The 26,257-nt window shown below is 40.0% G+C and overlaps 1 protein-coding gene across 6 annotated transcripts; it reads left to right on the top strand.

Moving 5' to 3' along the window:
* The first annotated feature begins 3,145 nt into the window (after positions 1 to 3,145).
* Positions 3,146 to 25,409, top strand: LOC115967356 (serine carboxypeptidase-like 7). 6 transcript variants are annotated; one of them, XM_031086436.1, is made up of 15 exons: positions 3,146 to 3,183; positions 3,383 to 3,624; positions 4,983 to 5,128; positions 7,812 to 7,888; positions 7,988 to 8,110; positions 8,272 to 8,374; positions 8,735 to 8,772; positions 8,923 to 9,024; positions 9,682 to 9,768; positions 9,867 to 10,019; positions 10,125 to 10,196; positions 10,270 to 10,388; positions 10,588 to 10,701; positions 21,103 to 21,157; positions 21,249 to 22,254. In XM_031086436.1, the coding sequence occupies exons 2-15, from the start codon at positions 3,434 to 3,436 to the stop codon at positions 21,330 to 21,332; spliced, it is 1,464 nt and encodes a 487-aa protein (XP_030942296.1). In that variant the 5' UTR covers positions 3,146 to 3,183; positions 3,383 to 3,433; the 3' UTR covers positions 21,333 to 22,254. The 6 variants fall into 6 exon arrangements, with proteins under 6 accessions (XP_030942296.1, XP_030942295.1, XP_030942297.1 ...); XM_031086435.1 differs by lacking the exon at positions 3,146 to 3,183 and having other exon boundaries at positions 3,301 to 3,624; XM_031086437.1 differs by lacking the exons at positions 3,146 to 3,183; positions 10,588 to 10,701 and having other exon boundaries at positions 3,301 to 3,624.
* Positions 25,410 to 26,257: the final 848 nt, after the last annotated feature.

Genomic DNA, 26,257 nt, shown 5'->3' on the forward strand with positions numbered 1-26,257 from the left:
CTTAATGAGATTTGAGAAGTATTTTCCAATTTTTTGATTTGGTATTAGAGCAAATTCCCAAATTTTGTCTAGGGTATATACTTCCTCTCAATTTTCTCTGAGAAAACTCTTTCTTTTCTCTAAGAAAATTCTTTCTTGCTAACAATGGCTTCCACTACAACTTCAAATGCTCTTGTTGGAGAGAATGTATCATCTTCGTCCTCACAGGATTCACCAATGGATGATCCCTTGTTCTTGTATCATGCAGAAAGCCAAAGTACAGTTCTCATTACACAACCTTTGATTGGTGGAGAGAATTACTCGGCATGGGCTCAAGCTATGAGGAAAGCTTTACTCACCAAGAATAAATTGGGATTCATTGATGCTTCTTGTACCTTATCATCTCCATTGGTGTCTTCTCCCTCAGCTGTTCAAGCTTAGATCAAGTGTGACAATATGGTTGGAACTTGGCTAACCAATTCAGTCTCACCAAAACTTGAAGCAAGCATCATCTATGAAGACATAACTTTAGAGATCTAAAACAATCTAAGGAATCGATTTGCTCAAAGCAATGGGCTAAGGATCTACAATCTTCAAAAGGAAATTGCAAAGCTTCATCAAGGTGAAGTTTCTATGACTGATTTCTTTACTTAGTTAAAAGTGCTTTGGGATCAGTTGCAAAATTACAACCCATTTCCTTCATGTACATATAGGAAGTGTGTGTGCAATGTGAACAAAAGGCTTAGTGATTTGCAAGTCCGAGAATCAATGATGAAGTTTTTGATGGGATTGAATGACTCCTTTTCACATGTTAGGACACAAGTCTCACTCATGGATCCTCTTCCATCCATTAGAAAAGTTTATTCTTTGTTGATTCAAAAGGAAATGTAGAGATCCATTACAAATTCATTTGGTGTAAAGGTTGAGTCAATTGCTTTAGTTGCTAAGATATGCTAATCTTGGTGCTAATCTTGGTAGCAATGCTAATGGTGGCAAGGGTAAAGACAAACTAGTTTGAACCCACTGTGGTAAAACTGGTCATACAATAGACAAGTGTTATAGGTTGCATGGTGTCCCTCCTGGCTTCAAATTCAAGAACAAGCCTTCAATGGCTCATCAGGTGTCAGCCATTCAGTCACATGAATTGATGCCTTGCACAAGTACAAGTAACTCATTTTCACTCCAGAGCAGTGTCAGTAGCTTCTTGCACTGATCAATCCTTGTTCTCCTCTGGTCTCTATTGTTCAAGGAAAGGATGCATCCTTAGCAAATGTAGTATCTTCTCCTACCACTGCAATGTCAAGTATAGACCTTTCCTATTCTGTTTTTTCTGCAAAAATTGTGAACATAAGGGCCTATAGTTCTGACACTTAGGTCATTGATACTAGAGCAACTGACCACATTATTTGTTCAGTGAGTCTCTTGTCTACTATTACTGCTATTGCTCAGTCCATAGTTGAACAGCCCCATGGAGAAACTGCCTCCATAACTTGTCTACTATTACTCTATCTTCTTCTTCATAATGTTTTATGTGTGCCATCATTCACTTTTAACTTTCTTTTTGTTAGTACCATCACTAAATCACAACCATGTCGCCTTGTTTTCCTCTCTAACTTTTGTTTTGTCCAGTACCTTACTTCTTAAAGAACGATTGGAGTGGGACAAGCAACTGATGGTTTGTACCTATTACAGTCTGGTAGCATTCAACATACTTCTCCAAACTCTCTTGTTGATTTTTTGGCCAGTCACAAATTAAGCACAGTCTTCAACTCTTTCTCAGCTGCAACATCAAACAGTACTCTTTCGTCTCTTTGGCATACCAGATTAGGCCATCCATTAGATTCTAGATTGCAAGCTCTAAGTCATATTTTTCATTTTCTACAAAATTCTTGTAATAGTACTTGTGGAATTTGTCCTTTGGCTAAACAAAAACGTTTGCCTTTTCCTTTCAATAATAATCTTAGCAATTCTACTTTTGATTTACTCCATATGGATGTTTGAGGACCATATTCCACACCTACCTTAGATGGCTTCAAATATTTTTTGACTATTGTTGATGATGCAACTAGAGCAACTTGGATTTTCTTAATGAAATCAAAATCTGATGTTAGGTTGATATGTGTGTGTGTGTGTATGTAAATATACTTGAAAAAAAAAAACAATTATATACTAAATTATCTTATTTTGACCACTTAATTAAAAATATTGAATACTCTTGAGAATAGCAAGATTTTAAGTTCAACAAAAAGAAGAATAATGCTACATCCATAACATTTTCATAATAATTTTACAAAAAATCTTATGTGGTATTCTAATTTGGACCCATTGCTGATATTACTTTTTTATTCTCTAATAATAGCTTGTTGTATAAGATTTGTTGTAAATATTGTGAATGTAGCATTACTCCAAAAATAATTTTGGCCCTCCAAACATAATTCTTAACCTCTTAAACCAAAAAAAAAAAAAAAAAAAAAGGATTTAAATAACAATAATAAAAATAGCCCAAATAACCCCAAAAAAAAAAAAAAAAAAACAAGTAAAAAAATTATTCAACAAAGAGTTTATTAAAAAAAAAAATCCCTAGTAATTCAAATTTATATCTTGTTCAACTTATTACATCAAAATAATTTCTAATTTCATTTTTTCCTTTAAAAATGTACTAAGAGAAATACTGTAGTTGTGAGTTCTCTTTGGCGTTGTTGATAGTTGTACCCTCTTTGACTTTAGAGTTGCAACAATTTTCCTCTCTTTAGTGGTCTGACTCACAGTCATAACAAATATCATTCGTTTCTCTCTCTCTCTCCATTTTTTCTTTTTCTCTATTATCATTTCAAACTCTCTTTCACTTATATTCTCATCTCTTAATTTTCAATTTCAATTTTATCTCTTATTAGTCTAATTTTCTTTTTCTTTTTCTCTTTGTTAATACAAACAAATTGTAATGTTTCAAGTATTTGCGTGCTTTTTTGGTGACGTCAATATATTCAAATTATCTCTTACTAGATTTTGTATCATTTAAGAGTTTTAGTAATTATCCTAAAAAAAATTCAAATTATCTCTTACTAGATTTTGTATCATTTAAGAGTTTTAGTAATCATCCTAAAAAAAATTCATAGAGCAGCTGCTGCATAAAAGCCAATGGGATGGTGAAGCATATTCTGTTTGAAATGCACCCCTCAACGTCATTTCATGTTCACCAAAAAGGTATTTCAAATTTTCAATCACCAGTCCTATCCACAACTGTTTCTTAATTTTGTTTTCGTTTTTATATATTAACCTAGCTAGCTACCATTCTTTCTTGTTTTTAATTAGATACAAGTCCCAACAACACATGATATTGCATGTTTTTTCGATCACTGATTTTAAAATGCGCTATATAAATGAACTACTTTCGGAGAAACAGAGGCTTCAATCCGCTCCACTAGTTTGGGTTTAGCACGAAAAAGCAAGAAATATGGCACCATCATCATCTCCACTTGCTGATGTCCAGCGACTAAAATACATCTTCAAGTCCAGCACCTACACTTGCACAATGTGGTTGTGTCTACTCGTTTTCTTGTTTCTCTCCAACTTAGTTGCATCTCAGTCAATCATCAAGACTCTACCTGGCTTTGCTGGCGAGCTCCCTTTCAAACTTGAAACTGGGTTAGTTCTAAACTTTTATGTATTGTTTGTGTAATGTTGGTTCATTATCAAGATTTCATGTGTTTGCCAATCGCTGAATTGGCCTATTGGCAGTGGCACCTCTTTAAGGGTATGTTTGTTCGGAGGGATTTTAGAAATGATGAAAAATTGAGGAGAGAAAAGTGGAGAGAGTATTTTTAGTGGGTGTTTGGTTGGGAGGGTGAGAGGAAAAAAAAGTAGTAGAGCCCGGATATTTTCTCATTGAGCCTACCAAAATGTTTTCTCTCCAAAATGGGAAGAAAACTGGGGGGAGAAAAGCTCAATGTTTGAGCTCCCCAAAATGTTGTTCTTAGCTTTTTTTTTTTTTTTTTGGCTTTTCTTGTACTTCTTAGTAGTTTTTTTTTTTTTGGGGTGGTCATCTTCCTTTGGCTTGTGCTATTAAAAAAAAAAAAAAAAAATGAAGTATACATAGTTTTTTTATAAAAAAAAAATGTGTTACTTTTTTGTTTTATTTAATGAGGATATAATTGTAAATTTATACCAACTTCATTTTTCATCTTTTTTTTTTTCCTCAATCAAACAAATAGATTTTTCATCTCTTCACTATTCTATCCTCCCAACCAAATACAAATGGGAAAAAAATAAGGTATGTTTGATAACAGTTTTTTTTTTTTTTTTTTTAAAAACTGTTTTTGGAAATATAAAGAAAAAACAATCTTCTTGTATTTTTGAAAAAAAAAAAAAACATGTTTGGTTAGTTGAAATTAAAAAGATAGTTTTTTGAAGAAAAAAATTGAAAATACTAAAATATGTTGTTACTAGGATTTGAACTCTAATGCTAACTCATTAAATGAGATAGATTCATTAAATTAAATGTATATTTTTATTGACTTTTGAAAATTAGAAACTAAAAACAGTATTTTGTATGTTTTTAGTTTCCTTAATAAATTGAGTTTTAAGAATAGTTTTTATTTTCTGTCTATTTTGAGTTTTCAAACAAGTTTTTTAGTTTCAAAGATAGTAAATTGTTTTTGGAAAAAGAAAATAAAGGAAAAAAATAGTTACCAAATATATCCGAAATTTCTTCTATCCTCCCACCCACTTTTCAATTCCTTCTACATTTTTTATCTTTTCACTTTTTCACTTCTCCAACCAAACGGACCCTAAGTACTTGAAGGGAAGGGGAAGAGGGTTTGGGTAATAGTAAGTAATTTTAACCAAACTCAAAAATAAATAAATAAATAAATCACGTGTCTACTTAGTCGTTATCTTAGAGTTAGACCCCCAAAAAAATGTAATAAATAAATAAAAGAGATTATGATATTAATCATTGTGGAGTGTGACAGTAATAGTCCTGCTTTATATTTGAGTTAATTAAGGTACATTGGAGCGGGTGAAATGGATGAGGTGCAGCTATTTTATTACTTCATCGAGTCCGGAAGGAGTCCTAAGGATGACCCTCTCATGCTTTGGCTCACCGGAGGCCCGGGTTGTTCTGGATTTTCTGCCCTTGTATATGAAATTGGTATATTACTTCTCTCTTTCTCGTCCATTTTGTAAACTTTTTTACTTTTTACATTTTTATCTCGAAAGGTTTATAACTTATAAGTGTAATTACCCAAAATTTGGGAGTATTTTTGGGTGACTAAACATTAGTACTAAGAAACTATAATAAATAAAAACTATTAGTGTTTCAGAGAAAAGACCTCTTGAAATCATTTGGAAGTAATATAATAAGAAGTTGAGGAAAACAAAATCACGAACTGAAGAATTTGACGTAGAACAAGTGTCATTAAAAATTCTTGATAACTAGAAATCAAGGTTGATGGGCGTTTTATTTTTCCCTATTATTGCTTATTTTGAAGCATAAATACTGTTATTTTATCTTATTATATTAATTTGGTCTTTTAGAAAAATGGTAAAAAAATTAAGATTATGTTTTAGAGAGGTCTGTCAGTATCCTCTTTTTGAAGACGCTCCCTTCTCTCTTAGCGTCACACACAACACAAGTCACAGAGTGTAATACAATGTGAACAAGTTCGGGACACCTTGGTCGGCCCATTTTATGTAACTTTGTGGGCCCATTTCCACATAATAATAAACTACACCGTGAACCAGTTCGTGACACTTAGTATCGGCCCTCTTCATAGGGCCCATTTTAGCCATCTACCCATTGGATCATGGAAAGCAACTAAGAATGAATGGTAGGCAAAGAAAAGAGGTAGGTGAAGGTAGTCAGTCGGGTAGCTAATTTGGTTGGTAGTAGTTGACTTTTGACTCTTGAGGTCCCGCTGCTGTAATATTTCAAAATAGATTCATGATATGACAATGATGATTCCAACCTCAATATTTAGCAAAAACAGCCAAAACTAAATCAACCCTTAAGTTCAAATTTAGGATTGAATGTCAAACAAATCAAGATCATACATAATACTTTGTTCTTGAACATTAGACTTCATTTAATTATGTATAATATTAATATATTTTTATAGGTAAGTTTATATATATATATTGTAAGGACGCGATTCGTGACGGACCGTAACAGTGTCGGGTTCGCACGTGAAAAGACCCCTAACAATATCATTTGTAGAGCGTGGGTTTGGAAGGCTAGGCCTGGTTCGATAGGCGGTGGGTTTTTCGCGGTGTTCGTATGAACTTAAACTTTCCTACACCCCTGGAGTCTTTCTCCTGGAGGTGGGCTGGGAGGCCCTGGTTTCTGGCCATTTTTCCCAACCCCCCTTTTAGGTTACTTCTTTTTCCTTTTATATTCGCCTGCGTTCATTGTCCTTCGTCCACGTATAGGGTCAATCTTTCCAAAATTGATACTTGTCCCATCAGCCTATCCCCCAAAGTCGTTGGGGATGGTTGTAAAAGCCAAAGAATGCGGCTCTGTCAGGTTCAGAGCATTAAATGGCAATAACAGCAGCTTTCCCTGGATATTTTAGATCTTTTGTCCTGGTTTCGATCCTATATCGTTTCTGCCCTCCTTTCAGAGGGGGAACTTTGGGTCTGCCGAGGACTGAGCCGTCCTCGGCGATGTCCATAGGCTATTTGGTCGAGTTTGGGCCATAACCCTCCTCGGCTTGGGCCTTTGGATTTTCCCCAGGTAAATGGGCCCGGCCCGTAAATCGTTTGGGCCCCACATATATATATATATATATATATATTTGAAATAGGATTATATAAATTTGTAGATAAATTAATATAATATTAAATTATTGTGTTATTAATTGATAATATAAAAAAAATTCTTTTGTAGCAAAATTTAAGAAGGTAACAAATTTTAATCATAGTTTTACTATATATAAGAAAATAATAAATTAATCAAGTAGTCTGTGAATAAGTTAGTGACGATTTTTTTTAGTGCTTCGACTTATGGGTTTTATTAGGTTTGTTGGATTAGGTTGGTTTTGATAGTTTCAAGAGTGTGATGCAAAGGTTTTAAGGGTGATGGGACTCAATGTCGATTGGGTTTATTATTATTATTATTTATTTTTTTGCAATTTTGGTTGCAGCATTGCCAAGAGAGTCAAACACTTCCATGAAGTCCTAAATCCCAATCCATTGTGACCATCCAAGTTTGTGTTTCGCATTTTAAGTGAAACTTGTCTATTTAAGAGACAAGATCGAGTGGATAAAAATTTTAAAATGTAATCTACCAAAAAAAAATTAAAAATTAAAAATTAAAACGTTCACATTAGTTTAGCTAGATTAGCATGTTGTTTAGGGAAATCGTTTGACAAGATGAGATTTAGAAAATGCTATTTTCCCATAAAAGTTTCATATAGTGCTATTTTGTTAAATTTTAACAAAAGAATTATTAAGCAAAAAAGGCTTACATGGGGGGCCCAAAAGTTTTGAGTTATTCATTAATACTTAATAGTTTTAATACTTTTTTTTTTTAATAAGTTGAATCAAACAAGAAATGTTTCATGAGATGACCTTGCACTTACAAATTACAATATATTTCTTTGAAAAATATGTAATTGAATAATAGGTGATTTCCAAATTTGTGACAAAGCACATTTCGGGGTGTTTGGTAACGTTGTTCTAGTAATATTATTTGTATTTTTTGAAAATACGTGTGAATGAAAAAATGTGTGAAAATACGTGTAATGTTGTTTAAATATTGAAAACTATTGTTCTAGTTACACTGCCAAACAGCCCTCATTTTCACAGATCACCTTAATTCCTCTGTTTCTGTGTAGGTCCATTATCATTCAACTATGCAAATTCCAGTGGGAATAAACCACGATTCCTTTTGAACCCCTACTCATGGACAAAGGTATGAGAATTTGATGGAAATTTATATAACTAATTTTGATGGCATGACTTCCCCGTTAGACAAATTTATGGAAAAGTAGTATGGAACATTTTATTTTAGGTTGCCAACATAATATTTTTGGATGCGCCTGTTGGTACTGGATTCTCTTATGCAAACAATTCAGAAGGATACAACACTGGTGATACATTATCAGCAGCACAAACTAATCAATTTCTGAGGAAGGTAAGAAGACTCATGCCAAATGAGAAAACAGTTTGGTCATTGAAAGATCACCCCCCAATCACAATTTCTAACCCATGTCATTGACTAATGAGTAGTACCATGTATTAATTTTATCATAATGCATACTTAATTGCAAGAATTCGTTTCTTATCATGGTGCAGTGGCTCATGACTCACTCCACTTTCCTCTCAAATCCACTCTATGTTTCTGGCGATTCTTACACAGGCATAGTTCTTCCTATCATTGTTCAAGAAATATGGAAGGGTAACTTATTTTGTTTATTTCTTTTTCAATTTTTTTTCCTGGAATTTATATTAAATTTGGAAAGAGTAGGAAAATGTTTCAAAATAATTTAAAAGTGCTTTTCAGATATGTCAAATATAATAAAATGGAGGAAAAAAAAAAAAACATGTGATTAACATCAATTAGTCTAACAAGGATCCATCCAATGCCAAAACATTGAAGCTAAAATTTGGTTGTGGTTGATATCATCTTGCTAGAAGGAACTCATTCATATATAACGATTGATCATAATAACCAGATTGTTGAGCACAGGAAACATGATATTCTTTTGTATCTAGTTGTGGCATTTGCCTAATGTTTAGTCTTACCACCATGCTGTAGGCAACGAAATTGGACTACAGCCACTGATGAATCTCAAAGTAAGTAATTTTAGTTGAATCGTTTGGGTTACCTTTAATAAAATTATGTTCATCATCAATGCATTACTTACATATGGTTTTGAGCGTTTATCTATTTATTTGTATTATTTTCATCGCGGCTGGGCTTAAATTTCTTCGAATTGAACACAGGGATATGTGTTAGGCAACCCATTTACAGATGTGAAATATGACCTGAATTCAAGGGTAAAATTTGCACACCAAACAGCACTTATATCCGATGAGCTTTATAAGGTGAACTCTTTAGTAATGTTTTCAGTTTACCTTTTTCCCCTGTATTTTTCAGTATACTTCACACACATACACATAGATTAGGTTAGAGTAGAATTTTTAATTAATATGGAGTGTTTGTTTTATGCAATCCAAAACCTTTTTTTGGCCTATGGGGGCATATGTGGCAGTGTTTTGGGCTGTTTTCTAATGTGGTTGGCCTCGTTGTTCTTTGATCTTGTGATTTTAGTGGTTTGTTTCTTGAATCAATAGAAAGAATCGAATGATCAGTTTAGATTTTTTATAGAACCAAACGGTGTTGGCAATTTGGATTGATGACAATGTTGTTTGATATGGGCAGAATGCTATAGAGGTAGTAGAGAGTTTTTTGAGAGCTTAGACTCTGTTACCATGTTCATGTAATGACTGAGAAAGAGTGTACTATAAGTAAAGTACAATATGCTTAAACTGGTTAGGCTTGTATGCTAACAGTCTAACAAAGTCAATATTGTTTGGACAAACCAATGCAGCAAACATAGGAGTTCACCCAAATTTTCCTCTAGACGTTATATTTTACGTTTTTGACAACATATTTGGATTCCATGATGTTTTCACACGACTTTTCGGATAAGTTGTAATTCATTTCATCTTTGGCTACAAAAATATTATCTTTGTTTATAGTCAACTAAAACAAACTGCAAGGGCGAATATATGCGTCCAGATCCAAGCAATGCAGCATGCATAGACGATCTTCAAAGAGTTACTGAGGTAAGTAAGATTAATAGCATTTCTTGCTTTACATTTATATATGCCATGGCCTCAAGTTTAAGTGGAGAAAGAGAAAATTTTACCAATGGAATTTGTAGTGCATCAGCAAAGTACAACAACCCAATATATTGGAACCCAAGTGTAGTGCACTCTCTCCAAAACCAACAAAATTGTGGGGTTCGAGCTCTCTCAGCGAGAGTTACATTGATATCCTCACTTCAACACCTCAAGCTCCGGGACCATGGTGTCGGGTCTGATCTCTCTCTCTCTCATACAAACACACATGTCGTGCACAAATTCAACTATCTTTAAGCAAAAGAGATTAATTACACTAACGGGTATTTTTTTTCTTCCAGAACTATAACTATCTGTTCTGCTACATTTGGGCTAATGATAAAACTGTGCAAACTGCTCTTCACGTCCGAGAGGTATGTTAATTATAACTGAGATAGAATTTAAATTCTTTACAGATTCACTAAGTTTTATTTAGATGACAATCAGGGAACAATAACAGACTGGGAGAGATGCAATAAGAGCTTAACTTATGCACACGATATCATAACTAGTATTGAATATCAAAGAAACCTCACCAAGAAAGACCTTCGAGCTTTGGTTTACAGGTAACTAGTATAGAATAATGCTTCCTAATATAGGTGACTTTTACTTTTTTACTACAATTTTTTTTAAGCACTAGAGTACTCCAAATCATATGTATTTTAAGTGTTTCACACAAGCCCAAGTATGACTATTAAATGTATTATAAGTTATTGTTGAATTCTCTAAGCTTTCGATATCTAATAAGTACTTATACTTTCATAGTGGTGATCATGACTTGGTTATTCCCTATGTGGGCACACAAGAATGGACATTCTCACTGGGTTTAGTAGTTGAAGATAGTTGGAGACCTTGGTTTGTTGATGGTCAAGTCGCAGGGTTGGTTTCTTTTTTTAACTTCTATAACTTTTGCACCCTACCTGTTTAAAGATTCACGTTAATAAATTTGATACTATGGGAACCAGGTATGAGGCTATTGGGCCTTAAATCACTTGAGCTCACAATTTATTTGTAATGGACTTGAGGATTTCCTACTCTGGGTCGTTCTCGGCAGAGACACTCAAAGCAACTCTCAGTTTCTACTTTCTCACTTGACTGTTTTCTCTCTATTTCTCTGAACCCCCTCTTCCTTCCAAACTTCTGCTATTTATAGCCAAGGTTAGTGGTGAGATTATGATTTCAGCCTCTGTTAGTGCTATTGAAGGTCCAGTATTATCTGATTTAAGTGGATTTTTAGGTGAGAGTGGGGTGCAATAATTATGGCCTTGGAACTTGGTTCCAGCTTAGTTGATAATGCTCGGTAATGCAGTTTACTGAGCATATCATGATTTACCCGGGCTTGGTTAATACGCTTGTTCGGGAAAGCTTATGCCGAGCACACATCAAAATTCAAGGCCCAAAATTGGTTTTTGCACTAAGGCAGATCCAAGAAGGGCTTAGGGCAATGGAGCTGTTCCCGTTGGGCCTAGGCCCAAGGGCCAATATGGGTCTTGGGATCTCAGTGCCGTACATTAGCCCCCCCTTGATTCATACCCGGTTGCCGGGAAGAATCAAGGAGTTGGCCGAGCCTTTTGACCTCGGAGACTTTGATGGCCTGGGAATCGTGGTTATGGTTCCTAATTAATGCTCATCTCAAAAGACGCGCCGTTTCACGGCACCAGGTACAGTTGTCATTATTGCCTGATGCTTCGTGAACCGAAGCGGCGCGCGTACTGGTTACGTTTGGCATCCGCAGGGTCGTTCGTAAATCGTGCCCATTTACTGCTTGATTAAACGCTTCTTTGCCCCCCCCCCCTTTCTGACTCTATAAATAGTTCCCCATAGAACATTCTCTCATTTTTCCTCCACCTCTGATATTTCGCGCCTACTCTCTGCCGACCAACTCTCTGTGTGCTTACTCTCCTGCCTAGTGTTCTCTTACTCCTTAGAACCCAAAGTAAGTTTTTCTTCCTTTTTCTATTCCTTCAGCTTATTTCTTCAAGTTCCCTTTCATAGCATTAGGTGTTATAGATGGGTTACTCTTACCTTCTAGAGTCCCCGGATGCCTTGGCCACCTTTAGGAGCACATTTAGTATTCCCGATGACGTGGATGTGGCTTATTGCCACGAGAGTGATATTGCTCTCCACCGAGGATTTGGTACAGCCTTTTTTCCTCTGATGGCAATCTTAGAAGGCGGGGTTAGGTTCCCCGTGGATCCCCTTTTGACCGATACACTTAGGTACTACGAGCTATGTCCCAACCAGCTGCCCCCCAACTTTTACCGGGTAGTTAGCTGCGTCAGTGTGTTGAACCATACCTTCGATTTACAGTTAAATTACCATGACATTAACCATATGTATAGACTCTGTGGGAACAAAGCTACCAACTATTACCTAAAGGCACGAGATAATCGGGTACGGCTGATATCATGCCTGCCTAATTCGAACAGGAACTCCTCCGGGGAGTTCGTTCGGGTGCGCGGCAATTGGTTTGCCGGGGACGTCCCTTGCCCCCTTTCACGGCGTGAAGTGGGTTTGTACCAATCCCTTGATCTAACTGTTTTCCTCCGCTTTTCCTTTTCTTTTAATGGAATAAATCTTTATAATCAGATACTGATATGACACCTGTTCTTTTGCAGACGGCAAAGTGTTTGTTCCGGACATTAGAACCGTCCATGCCAAGGATTTGAACTTCATCCTTCGCTCCGAGATATTCGTGCATTGGGACGGACAACTCCGAGCTTCGCACCTGATCCTTGGGATAGAGCCAGTTTACTCCACGTGGCAGAATTTTAAGCAGGCACTTCTGGTTGACAATCCCCTGCTGTCATACATAGACGTCCGGTATGCGAATTTCCTACCGCTGACGCTTACAATCGGGGAGGCGAGAGATTTTGGACAGCACTTCACCTGCTCGGACGAGCTAGCCCCATTGCGAGACGAGTCCGCAGAACGGGTGTCTCGGCACCTTAGGGAGTTAGCCCACGAAGCTGTCCAACAAGAGGGCCTTGTTCAAGAGCAGCCGCAGCCCGAGAATCCCCCGACCGAGACTCAGCAACCAGTGGTTGAAGCAGCTGCCCTGTCGGTTGAAGCTATCCATCCCGACGGAAGGATGGTGTCAAGGAAGGTCATAACCATTGACCGTTTCGTGCCCGGTGCACAGCAACCCAACCAGCCCCCACCTTCTCAAGGCCGGGGTCAGGGGCCTCAGCTTCCACCCTCTTCTCAGGCTGGACGGGCCCGTAAGAAACAGAAAGTAACCGATCAACCTTCCATGGGCCCTGGGGATGCCACCATCCAGACTCCTCCCCAACCAACAGAGCGAATCGTTATCTGTGAGCCGCCAACCCAGGCTAGTACGGGGGTTGCGTCCTCCTCCCAAGTGGCTCCAGCGTGGAAGCCCAAGTTCTTATTGGATGGCAAGCCGCTGCCTTCAACCGCCTGTGTTCGGATGTGGGAGAAGGGCGAGGGTGGCCGTATTGCCCAAACTTTGGCCGAAGGTCTTCTTCTCCCCGAGGACGTGCATGCCTTCGAGGAGGGATCTGAGGAGTCTGTGAGGCGCCGGTTAGAGTGGCACGCCATTGCGGTAATTACTTAGTTTATTCGTTTTTTTTTTTTTTTCCATACATACACGTCTACTTCTTTATTAACTTTTGTGCTTGCTAGGCTGCCCAACTGGTTCACATAGTAGCCAACCGGACACGGGATCTCGCCGAGGAAGTCGAGCGCGAAAAGGGAGCGCGGGAGTCAGCGGCCAAAACGGCGAAGGAAAAGCTCAAGGTAGCTGAGTCCGTCGAGAAGAAGGCTGCTGCCGCGGAGAAGAACAGGGCATTGGCCGAAAAGAGGTGTGTGGAGCTCTTGGCCAAGCAGAATGGGATGAAGGTCAAGTTAGCTGAAGCCATCAGCCTCAATACTGCCAACGCCGAGGAGTTAGCCGACCTTAGGGCAGCCCTAGCGGCCGCGAAGCAAAAATGGTATAACGAAGGCTTCGCTGATGCCGAGAAGTCTGCAAAGCCGGTAGTGGCTCAGGCTCGGAACCTGGGTTTTGAGGCTAGGTGGTTCGCCGCTCTCCAAGCACTGGGTGTTCCCGAGGATTCGCACCTGAGAGACCCCGGCCAAATTCCCTTTCCGAGCCCTGTTGTTGCCATCCAGGACACCCCGGCTGCTATTGACGAGGAGGAAACGGCAAGCATGAGGGAGCTGGTTGAACAAATTGACGCTCATGCCGAGCCAAAGGACATGGAGGCCACCAGCATCCCGACTGTGCAGGAACTTCTCGGTGAAGACTTGCGTTTCCCCCTGACCGACCAGCCAGAAGTAACGGACCCGGCCCGACCCTCCAGCTGATTTTCTTACAGTACTTTTATGTTTTTACTTGTTTTTATCATATTTCTAACTTAATGGTTTATTTGCCTAAGTCATCGGGATGTGGTGCATAAACAATTACCTTTATTTGTTTGATTGGTAAAATGCTTTCTGTTTGACTTTCGTTTTAATCCGTTGAATGAATTTCTATTTATTTGCATGTTTCACTTGGATCATGCCAGTGTTTTGGCCATTTAATGGAATGATACTCCCAAAACCTATTGCGCGGTGCTTTGGAAAATCCGAGAGCGCCAATGGAGTTAGCTTTTGTAAAGGGTCAGGGTTCCCGTATGTTCGGTGATCGTGATCCTATTGAGGGTGACGTTTTTGTTTTTTACCCTTTTATTCCTTGGTGGCGATAAGGTTTTCCTCCTGCTCGGTGAATTTAGCTTAACCAAGAGCCAGGTTTCTGTCCTTTGTGTTTTTAGTCATAAGGTTTCAACCTGCTCGACGATTTTAATCGAGCCGAGTGTCAGGTCTCTGTCTTTAGAGGTTTCAGTTGTAAGGTTTCCACCTGCTCGGCGATTTTAATCGAGCCGAGGGCCAGGTTTCTGTCCTTAGAGATTTTAGTTGTAAGGTTTCCACCTGCTCAGCGATTTTAATCGAGCCGAGGGCCAGGTTTCTGTCCTTAGAGATTTTAGTTGTAAGGTTTCCACCTGCTCGGCGATTTCAATCGAGCCGAGGGCCAGGTTTCTGTCCTTAGAGATTTTTGTTGTAAGGTTTCCACCTGCTCGGTGATTTCAATCGAGCCGAGGGCTAGGTTTCTGTCCTTAGAGATTTTAGTTGTAAGGTTTCCACCTGCTCGGCGATTTCAATCGAGCCGAGGGCCAGGTTTCTGTCCTTAGAGATTTTAGTTGTAATTCTCTTGGTGTGCAAGTATGGAACCAAAAACAGCATATACAAAAAACTTCATCATAATCTTGATTTTAGCAAAATACAAGTTCTGGCTTACACGGATGGTCACGCGTAGAACTTCTTTATGTTGTTGGCGTTCCATGGCCGGGGAAGTGGCCTCTCGTCAAGGTCTTCCAAGTAGTAGGCCCCTGCACCGGCGATAGCGGTAACTCCGTACGGTCCCTCCCAAGTTTGAGCAAGCTTCCCTACAACTATGTCTCGCATGTTTCCCACCACTTTTCTTAGCACCAGTTCTCCGGCACTGAATTCCCTCCCCTTTACATTTCGGTTGTATCTTTGGGCTAGTTTCTGCTGATACTCGGCGAGCCGTATGGCCGCGGCCTCCCTGCATTCTTCTAGCCAATCCAAACACTCCATCATCAGGTCGGCGTTCTGGACGAGGTCAAACCCTGTGACCTGTACGCTGCATAAGCTCACCTCGGTTGGTATCACTGCCTCCGCTCCGTACGTCAAAGAGAACGGGGTCTCCCCCGTGGATCTTCTGGGGATCGTGCGGTAAGCCCATAATACACTGGGTAGCTCTTCTGCCTATCTTCCCTTCGCCCCTTCCAACCTTCTCTTGAACCCGTTCAAAATAGTCTTGTTCACTGCCTCAGCTTGGCCGTTGCTTTGTGGGTAAGCCGGGGTTGAATACTTGTTCCTGATGCCGAGTTCGCTGCAGAAGGTCCGAAAAGCTTTGCTATCGAACTGTAGCCCATTGTCTGTTACTAGCAAATTTGGCACCCCAAACCTTGTGACTATGTTTTTCCATACAAACTTTTTCACGTCAGTATCCCGGATATTGGCCAAGGCCTCAGCTTCCGCCCATTTTGTGAAGTAATCTACAGCCACCAATACAAAACGGCGGTTCCCCGTTGCTCGGGGGAATGGTCCGAGGATGTCAAGCCCCCATTATGCGAACGGCCATGGGCTACTCACGGGATTTAGACGGCCCGCAGGCTGATGGATCAAAGGGGCGTGCTTTTGACACCGTTCGCAGCTCTGAACATACTCAGCGGCATCCTTCTGCATCTGTGGCCACCAAAACCCCTAGGTCATTGCTCTGTGTGCTAAAGATCATCCCCCAACATGGCCACCACATACCCCCTCATGTAGCTCGGTCAGAAGTTCTCTGACTTTCTCGGGATGTAAGCATAAAAGGTAAGGGCCTACAAAGGACCTTCGGTACAATTTGTGGTCCGAAGACAGCCAATACTGGGGAGCCACCCGACAAATCTTATTGGCCTCGTCTTCATCCTCCGGCACTTTATCCTCGGCAAGGAAATCTATGATCGGGTTCATCCAACACGGATTAGCCACTGCTACCTGCGCCACCTCTACTCTGGCTTGGTCGGGGATACTCTTCACACTGATACTTGGCTCCCTTATAAGTCTATTGTGACTAGTCGTGGCGTGTCTTCGGTAGCCGATGAGGCTAACGTGGCAAGTGAGTCGGCGTGTTTGTTTTGCGACCGAGCTACCTGGGACACCTTTACCGTTCCAAATTGACCAATGATCTGCTGGGCCGCACTCAGATAAGCTTTCATTCGAGAGTCCCGAGCCTCAAAGTCTCCCGCGATATGATAAACAACCAGTCGAGAGTCCGAGTAAATCTCAACATCTGCTTCATTGTTCGAGGCTTTGAATCCCAATCTGAAGGAATGTTCCAATCGTATGCCCTTAGGGGTGATTATGACAATACCAGCCCCGGCCCCTAGAGCATTTGAAGCGCCGTCCATAAATACCCTCCATGGGCGAATTTTTGCACTACAGATTACCTTGCCATCATTCTTGGGTGTGAATTCTGTGATGAAATCTGCGAGAACCTGTCCCTTCACTGAGCTTCTAGGTCGGTATCTTATGTCAAACGATCCCAACCGAGTCCCCCATTTGGCAATTCGGCCTGTGAAGTCTGATCTCTTTAACAGTGACTGTAATGGATACTCGGTGAGGACAAATACTGTATGTGCCTGGAAGTAATGTGGCAACTTCCTAGTGGCATGCACCAGGGCTAAAACTAACTTCTCCAAAGGCAGGTACCTTGTCTCGGCATCTACCAAGGTTTTGCTTATGTAATACACTGACATTTGTACTCCTTGGTCCCTTAGTAACACAGCACTTACAGCATGCTCGGTGACTGAGAGGTACATAAACAAATCCTCCCCGGGCTCCGGGGCCGTCAACCTCGGCGCCTTTGCCAAGTATTCCTTCAACTCTCTAAAAGCCTCATCACATCCCTCGTCCCAACGAAACCCCTTCCACTTCTTCAGAAGTTGATAAAACGGCCGGCAGCGATCGGCAAACTTGGAGATGAATCGGTTTAGGGCGGCTAACATTCCAGTGAGCACTTGCACCTCCTTAGGATTGCTTGGTGGTTTGAGGCGGTTCACGGCCTCTATTTGGTCGGGGTTTGCCTCTATTCCCCGAGTAGAGATCAGATAACCCAGGAACTTGCCAGCCCCCACTCCGAAAGTGCACTTCTCGGCATTCAAGCGCAATTTGTGCCGTCGTAGTATCTCGAATACTCCCCGGAGGTCTTCCGTATGCTGTGACTCTTTTCTGCTTTTTACCACCATGTCGTCAATATATACTTCAACCGTGCATCCAATTTTTTCTCGGAACATTCTCGTCATCATTCGCTGGTACGTGGCCCCGGCGTTCTTCAATCCAAACGGCATGACCTCGTAGTGATAGTTTGCATTCGGGGATATAAATGCTGTCTTTTCTCGGTCCTCGGGCGCCAAGGCAATCTGGTGGTAGCCCTGGAAGGCATCTAGGAAGCTCATCCTCGGGTGCCCATACGTAGCGTCTACTAGTTGATCAATCTTGGGCATTGGGAATGGGTCTTTGGGACACGCCCTGTTCAAGTCTGTGAAGTCCACACAAACTCTCCACTTGCCGTTCTTCTTCTTCACTACGACAGTGTTCGCTAGCCATCTCGGGAAGAATATTTCCTTTATGACTCCGGCCTCCTTCAGCCGCTGGACCTCCAGGTTTACTGCGTCGACGTGTTCCTTTGATGCTCTTCTCAGTTTCTGCTTCTTCGGGGGAAATGATGGGTCCACGTTGAGTTTGTGGACAATGAACTCAGGATCTACGCCGGGCACTTCATATGGGTTCCATGCGAAAACATCTACGTTCAGTAAAAGGAACAACAACATCTCTATCATTTCCCGGTCATTCATGCTTGTACCTATTTGGAAATACCTGTCAGTATCTAGAAGAATTCTAACCTTCAATACCTCCTCGGCCACGTCCGCCCCCGTTTCCCCTCGGGGCTTCTGTAATTGCTATGAAGTTTCTTTCTCGGCATGTTCAGCTTGTCCGAGCTGTTCATTTTTCCATCTGACCGCGGCGACAAGACACTGCCTCGCCACTTGTTGGTTCCCCCTCACCTCGGCAACTCCATACTCAGTGGGAAATTTTACCTTCATATGGAGGGTGGACGGAACAGCCTTCATGGCGTGAATCCACGGCCTTCCCAGGATTGCGGTGTACGGTGAGAATGATCGGACTACTATGAAGGTAACTATAACTTCCTTGCTTTCCATGTCCACCGTGAGAGAGATTTGTCCCTCGGGAATTACGACTCTCTTGTCAAATGAGACCAGCGGAGTGTCATACTTCGCCAAATCCTGGGTCTTCATTCTGAGCCATTCGAAGAGGTCCGGGTACATGATGTCAGCCCTGCTCTCTTGGTCGATCATTACTCTCTTCACTAGGAACCTGCCTATCTGGACCGTTACCACCAAAGCATCGTCATGAGGTTGGACCGTTCCTTCCAAATCGTCCTCTCCGAACAAGATGGTCAGCCGTTCAACTTTCTTCTTCTTCTCGGCTGAATCTCTTCCCGTGCAAGCCACTGTTAATACCCTTTTTGCTGCTGCCGTTCCTCTTGGTGCAGCATGGATGACTTCGATTACCCCCAGTGGAGGCGGGAGGGGGTTCCTTTTCTGTTGGACGCCCTGTCCGGCTTCTCGGTCAGTGGAGTCTACTACAAACTCTTTCAGGTACCCTGCTTTTACTAGCTGCCCGAGATGATCTTTTAATACCCGACACTGCTCGGTGGTGTGTCCTTTGTCTCTGTGATATGTGCAGTATAGGTTTTGGTTCCTCCGAGACGAGTCACCCCCCATTTTTTTTGGCCACCTGAAGAATGACTCGTTCTTGATCCGCTCCAAGATTTTGTGCACGGGTTCTTTAAACGCCACATTAACCCCTTCGACTCGTACCTCTGGTTCCTGCATTCTGAAGTCTTTTTTGGGTTTTGTCGGCATAATGACTTGCCGAGATCTCCCAATTAGTGGAGCTTTCCCCCTGCTCTGCAGCCGGTCGTCCTCCAGGCGTTTGTACTCCTCTATGCGTCTCATCAGTTGCCTCATATCCTCGGGGGGTCTTTTCATCAATGACTCCCATAATTCAGAGTCTTCGGATAGCCCCATCCTGAAGGTGCTTGCCGCAATTTTCTCATTCCCTCCACCAATCTCGTTGTAGAGTTCCAGTATCGGCTGGCATAACTCCGAAGGGTTTCTCCGACCCTCATTTTCATGGAAAGAAGCGCGTCAACCGGCTGTTGCACTCGGCTGCATGTCACGAATCTACTGCCGAACTCTTGAATCAGCTCAGCGAAGCTATGTATGGAGCCTTTCCGTAACCCATTGAACCATCTCAAGGCCGTTGAGCCGAGACTAGAGGAGAATACCTTAAACATCAATGCATCATTGTGTACATGCAAAGACATCATGTGGATATAATGACTGACATGCTCCACGAGGTCTGTCTTCCCCTCGTAGGAATTGAATGGCGGTCGTGTGAATCTGCTCGGCATAGGAGCCTGTTCAATTTCATTGGAGAACGGAGACCGAGCTGCCATCTGTAAGGCTCGGCTCATGGCGTCCATGGCAGCATTGTGGTGCTGCCGTTCCTCCGGCGATTCTGACCCTCGGTCCCCGTATCCATGCGACCGTGAACGGTCCCGCTGATGACGTGGTTCCCGGGAGTGCCGGTGTGACTCTTGAGAGCGTGATCGGTCTCGGAATCGTTGCGTACCAGATCGGCTGGAGCCCTCCTCGCCCCGATTTCTCCTTTGTTGGGGGTTGCGATTCCTTTCTTGGCGCCAACCCCTTGCTTCCAGCTCCAAATCCATTACCAATCTGCGCAACCGCTCCAGCTCTTGGTCTCTATCATCATACTGCCGATGCGCCGAGATGCCTGAAACCGTTCGGTGCATCTAGGCCGACCCTTCTCCCAATCCAGACCTTTCCTCTCTTCTGGGGTGCTCCCTATCCTCCTGCCGTTTCTGCCTTCTTTCCCTCCACGTCGATCCCCAAGAAGATCCTATGGAACTGCTCGGTGCGCGCCCTCCTGAACGCTCCTCAGACATTTCCCTTGTTTGAGTCTCAGTCGAACAACAGCTTCGTAGGAGAGCCCCACGGTGGGCGCCAATTCTGGGAACCAGGTATGAGGCTATTGGGCCTTAAATCACTTGGGCTCACAATTTATTTGTAGTGGGCTTGAGGATTTCCTATTTTGGGTCGTTCTCGGCAGAGACACTCAAAGCAACACTCAGTTTCTACTTTCTCACTTGACTGTTTTCTCTCTATTTCTCTGAACCCCCTCTTCCTTCCAAACTTCTGCTATTTATAGCCAAGGTTAGTGGTGAGATTACGATTTCAGCCTCTGTTAGTGCTATTGAATGTCCAGTATTATCTGATTTAAATGGATTTTTAGGTGAGAGTGGAGTGCAACAATTATGGCCTTGGAACTTGGTTCCAGCTTAATTGATAGTGCTCGGTAATGCAGTTTACCGAGCATATCATGATTTACCCGGGCACGATCAATACGCTTGTTCGGGAAAGCTTATGCCGAGCACACATCAAAATTCAAGGCCCAAAATTGGTTTTTGCGCTAAGGCAGATCCAAGAAGGGCTTAGGGCAATGGGGCTGTTCCCGTTGGGCCTGGGCCCAAGGGCCAATATGGGTCTTGGGATCTCGGTGCTGTACAAATACCATATTGATCTTAATTATAATTGCTTTCTGCAGATTTGTCACAATATATTCAGAGAAAAAGTACAGTTTGACATTTGCAACTGTAAAGGCAAGAATCACTCTCAGCTTTAGCAAGTTTCTTTTTTACGACGAACTCAAGTAAAACAAAGTAAAATGTATTGTCATTTTTCCCTGTGCAGGGTGGGGGTCACACGACACCAGAGTACAAGCCCAAGGAAACTCTTGCCATGATGGAAATGTGGTTTGCTTATTACCTTATATAGCACATAATTGTGGCTCCAAATTATCTAACGGCTGCCCTCTTTGAGCGATCTCCTTTATATTTTGAAGTAATTATTAGGAGAATTTACAATCTGCATGTCCAAGTGTATGTCAATAATAGTGCTATATCGCTGCAACGTCTTGTTTGAGGTGAACCTGGTGACTGGTGAGATATAATTACCCGCATAAACTGAGTAAAATCATTTATAACTTCCATGCCACAAAGAATGCATCGAAGCCTATTTATTTGGAAAAGGTATATAATATGTTGTATCCTGGATACACAACTTGGCTCTTACAACACTTAAATCCACATTATGTGTTGGGAAACCACAAATCAACTCCCTACAATCACTCTAAAAAAAATCGGTCGGATGCAATGTCAAATGCCCTAAAAGACTTTAGTGTATTTTTCTCATCATTAATTAGTTTTGATGTGGAGTGGCACAGCTCACAATTGACAAGTGGTATTAGAACCAAGGTCATGGGTTGGAGTTGAGAGAGCATCATCATGAGAGAGATTGTTGGTGGAACCACAATTGGCTTCCTAAGAGCGATGTTGAATGACATAAAAGACTTAAGTATCTCTTCTTCATCACCAATTGATTTTAAGGTGAAATAACACAATTCACGGTCTAACATTATGTAAGAGATTGCATATGTGAGATACATCATATTATTGTTTGCTCATCTAACTTTCAAGTAGAAAACTAACTCAATTAAAAAAAAAAATAAATAAATAAAAGAGTAGCATTTGCTATTAAATATCACATGGCAAAATATTCTCTTATTAGCCCAAATCAATATCATAAATTCATAGATGGGTAATGGAGAACGGTTACCCAAAAATCATGATTAAGAACGATGACGATAATCGGAGCAGAGTAATTGAGCAAGAACAGAGAAAAGAGAACCAAATATCGTGAAACTAATGAATAGAAAACCAGGGACTGAGGATATATATATATATATATATATATATATATATATATATATGGGGAAGGGATAGGCTAGTATTTTGATCATTAAGCATGAAGTGTTGAAAAAAAATTAGCGTTAACTCAATCTTGCAAATTGCATGATGTTGACATTTTCTGAATTGTGAAAATCTGCCAAATGCAATTTCTTGAATAGTGAAAATCTGTGAAATTAAAAATGCAATCCCGTAGATATCACCTAGCCAAATGTATCATCAAAATCGCGTTTTATTTCCATTTTGAGCTCTCTAAATGCCTAAACAACCGGCTCAAAGCAACTCTTGGAAACCTAACAAATCATCAAGTATCTAGTCCACCCTTACAACCTTCTTTCTTTCAAGAAACAAACACACACAAAGGAATGAAAATGAAGTGTTAACATAAAAGCACATCACACAACTCACTAAAATTTCATTATAATTTTTAAAGAAGATTAGGGCAAGTTATCACCCTTATAACCTTATATTCCTTTAAGCCACTTATTATATGATAAATTGTTGACCAAAAGTCTGGAACCAATGATATTTGCATAAAGTTCACATCGCACTTAAACTGAATTGAGTTTATTACAGAGGTGTAAAATCTGTTTGAGAGTCGTCTGAACTCTCTATAAATGTGCTTCAATTATTGAAGTTCAATACCGAAAAGGATTCGAATTTTTGCTTTTCCTCTGAGTCTGCCTCTGCGTTTGGGTCTGGGGCCTTAATGGAATACCATTCCATATTTCTTTCGTCGAGTATTCCATCTCTATAACCCCCAAAAATTATCACTGATCCTTCTTCCTCCATTAGGATGAGACAAAGAGAGCAAGAGAGAGATAAAGGGTTAGGGTTTGATCTAAAACTAAAGGGCTAGGGAACAACTATATATATATATATATATATATATATATATATATAAAACTAATAGCCGAAACGTTTGACTTTTTGTTGACCACTTCTTATTGCGCAACGTGGCTTGATAATTTAATGACACGATTACGTCTAAAAACACCAAAAATTGTATCTATTGGATTGACTGATTAAACAAACCGTTTTCGTGAATTTTTTACTCACGTTTGTGTTCAATTTGCCTATATAAATTAGAGAGACATTGTTTTCATTACGTTAAAACACTGTTTGAGAGCCCTATTGGTATAAAAGGAAACTAACCGCTTAAAAAAATAAATAAATAAATAAAAAGATTGCTACACGGAGATAAAAATAGAGAGGCGATAAGACCTGGAGAAAGAGGCAGAGTTAGAGACATCTCAGGCCAGTACCGGTGTCAGACTTTGACCACCAAAATTCTTGCTTCCCCCAACCGGCGATGAACTGTTACAAAGTGAGTTTTCTTTTTTTGCTTTCTTTGTTTTTTTATTTTTTATAAACTTTTATAAGTAAAAACCTAAATCTTGCGATAACTATGATTTTTGTTTACTGCAATTTGGGTCGCTCGCCAAACTTAGACCGTCGGTACTACAACCACACGGAACTTGAAAAATCTGCCACCATCAGAGAGACAGGTCGTGTACCCATAACCGGTAAAGTTATTGTTTTTGTTTTTGTTTTTTTTCCTTTTCGTTTTCAAATCTGGGAATTGAATATAATTTAGGTTTCGTAAGAGGGATAATTGTTCTAGTACAAACCAAAAGAAAAGAAGACCAGGATAGAGAGGGGGAGTTCACTAGGCCGTATGCCTACCAAAGTCTGATCTCACACCACCATCAAACTCAGTAAAGTTTTTTTTTCTTTTTCTTTTTTCATTGTTAAAATTTATGGATTAATTGTTATTTAGATTTGGTTATTTTGGTCAGATTGATATTGATTTAGGTGTTTGGATTAAATTTGATTTTGATTAAGGAATCTAGGTAAGAATGCTTTAGTTTGGGGTATTCAAGTTAAATTAGGGATTGGGTTTTTATTTTATTTTTTCTCTTTTCTTTTCTTAAGTCTAAACGTGGGAATTGGAGTGTGTCTTTTGGGTGGGAGTGTTTCTTTTTAATCTAAACGTGGGAGTAGAATTGTGGCAATGTGGTGGGGCTTTAAAAAAAAAAAAATTTGATAAAGTTAAAATACCGTTTGAAGAAAAGGAATAGCTTGGTTTTAAACCTTTTCAATATAAATAAAACACAAACAAAACAATAAGAACAAGCAAAATACACTGAGAGACAACAGAGGTTCCATATTCAGTGAGACGCAAAGAGAAATACCACTAGACTCCTACCACTGTTTTGCATATTTTAGTCAAATTTGATTTTTCTCTTTTGGGAGCATTGAAATTAATGTGTGTTTGATGTTTGCTTCATCTCACTGTTTCTTCTCCTATTTGAATTAGCATTGTCAATCTTCAATATATGTATATTTTAATTTAAAATCTGATGCTTATACTACTCGAATTACAATTTGTCTTCTTCAATATATCTATATTAATTTTTTTCCCTTGCTTAATTGTCTAGGGTTCTTCTTTTACCCTTTTTAAAAAACAGATTGTTTGATTCTCTTTCTTCAGATGCTTTGGTTTGGTTTTTTCTTTTGGTAACATTTGGGACTTATCCTTTGATTTATTGTAGTTAAAAGTAAAATTTGACCTTGGATTGTTTAAATTCTTTATGTATAAGACGAAAACAAACTTTCCAGTTCAAGTTTGTGCCAAAAAGTGTTGCTGTTTGATGTTAATCTTGCTTTAAGTATTTATTTTATATATCCTTGGCTAATGGAAGCCAAATCCTTAGCCATCATCATATGGGAAATAGCCAACAGATTGTTAAAACTAACCAACAAAATATTAAACATTGTGCGGACAATTCACTAAATATGGTTGTATGTTTACACATTAATGCTTAAATAATTTTTGGGACTGATAAATTACCTTTGTTATGGGAAAAATCTTTCATATCTTTGCAACTCAAACCATATTACAACGTTTGCTTCCACTTTGTTGTAGTCTCTCTTTCATCTTTCTTTAATGTGACTTTAGAAAACTTCTTACCCTGCCATTTTGTTGAATACTAAGTTCTTTGCCAGGTACTAATGGATAAATGGATATGCGAAGCAGAAAATTAACGGATCTACTTCATTCGAAATTGATAACATGTGCTATGTAAATTTCAGAATATGAGAACAAGAGAGTGTACCTTGGTGTGATGAATTTCAAAACAAAGATTGTAAGCACTTGGGAATACTTTCCCTAATTCCACTAACGCCCAAGATGTGTGGTCTCTCAATCAGTAATGTGAATTTGTTCAAGAGAGAATTATAAAGTGTCCAACACTCACATACACCATTTCATGCAAGTTGTTCGTTTTAAAAATCTGTATGTTTCTCTCTTAATAAGTGATTATCTAATTGGGCTAGCCTTTTGAGCCTTTCCAATTGGGCTCTAGTATATGACTTGGAATGGGACCAAAAGGGACCAATAAGACACTAGCTCCAATGGGTCTTGGGCTTTTCTATCAACTCTTGACAAGTCCAAAGTTACCATTAACTATATTTAATACCACTATATAAATATAGTTGCACTCTAGGTCTTATCTAAAAATTATATCCCAAGACTTTATTATACATGCAACCCCTTCATAAAATATTTATTGTACATGCAACGCCCAAGATGTGTGGTCTCTCAATCAGTAATGTGAATTTGTTCAAGAGAGAATTATAAAGTGTCCAACACTCACATACACCATTTCATGCAAGTTGTTCGTTTTAAAAATCTGTATGTTTCTCTCTTAATAAGTGATTATCTAATTGGGCTAGCCTTTTGAGCCTTTCCAATTGGGCTCTAGTATATGACTTGGAATGGGACCAAAAGGGACCAATAAGACACTAGCTCCAATGGGTCTTGGGCTTTTCTATCAACTCTTGACAAGTCCAAAGTTACCATTAACTATATTTAATACCACTATATAAATATAGTTGCACTCTAGGTCTTATCTAAAAATTATATCCCAAGACTTTATTATACATGCAACC

This window comes from Quercus lobata, chromosome 11, assembly GCF_001633185.2.
Source record: "Quercus lobata isolate SW786 chromosome 11, ValleyOak3.0 Primary Assembly, whole genome shotgun sequence".
Classification (NCBI taxonomy): Eukaryota; Viridiplantae; Streptophyta; class Magnoliopsida; order Fagales; family Fagaceae; genus Quercus; species Quercus lobata.

Coding starts and splice junctions, on each gene's coding strand:
- LOC115967356 (XM_031086436.1), top strand. CDS start 3,434: ATGGCACCATCATCATCTCCACTTGCTGATGTCCAGCGACTAAAATAC. Junction 5,129..7,811: donor TGCCCTTGTATATGAAATTG/GTATATTACTTC, acceptor GTTTCTGTGTAG/GTCCATTATCATTCAACTAT. Junction 7,889..7,987: donor ACCCCTACTCATGGACAAAG/GTATGAGAATTT, acceptor ATTTTATTTTAG/GTTGCCAACATAATATTTTT.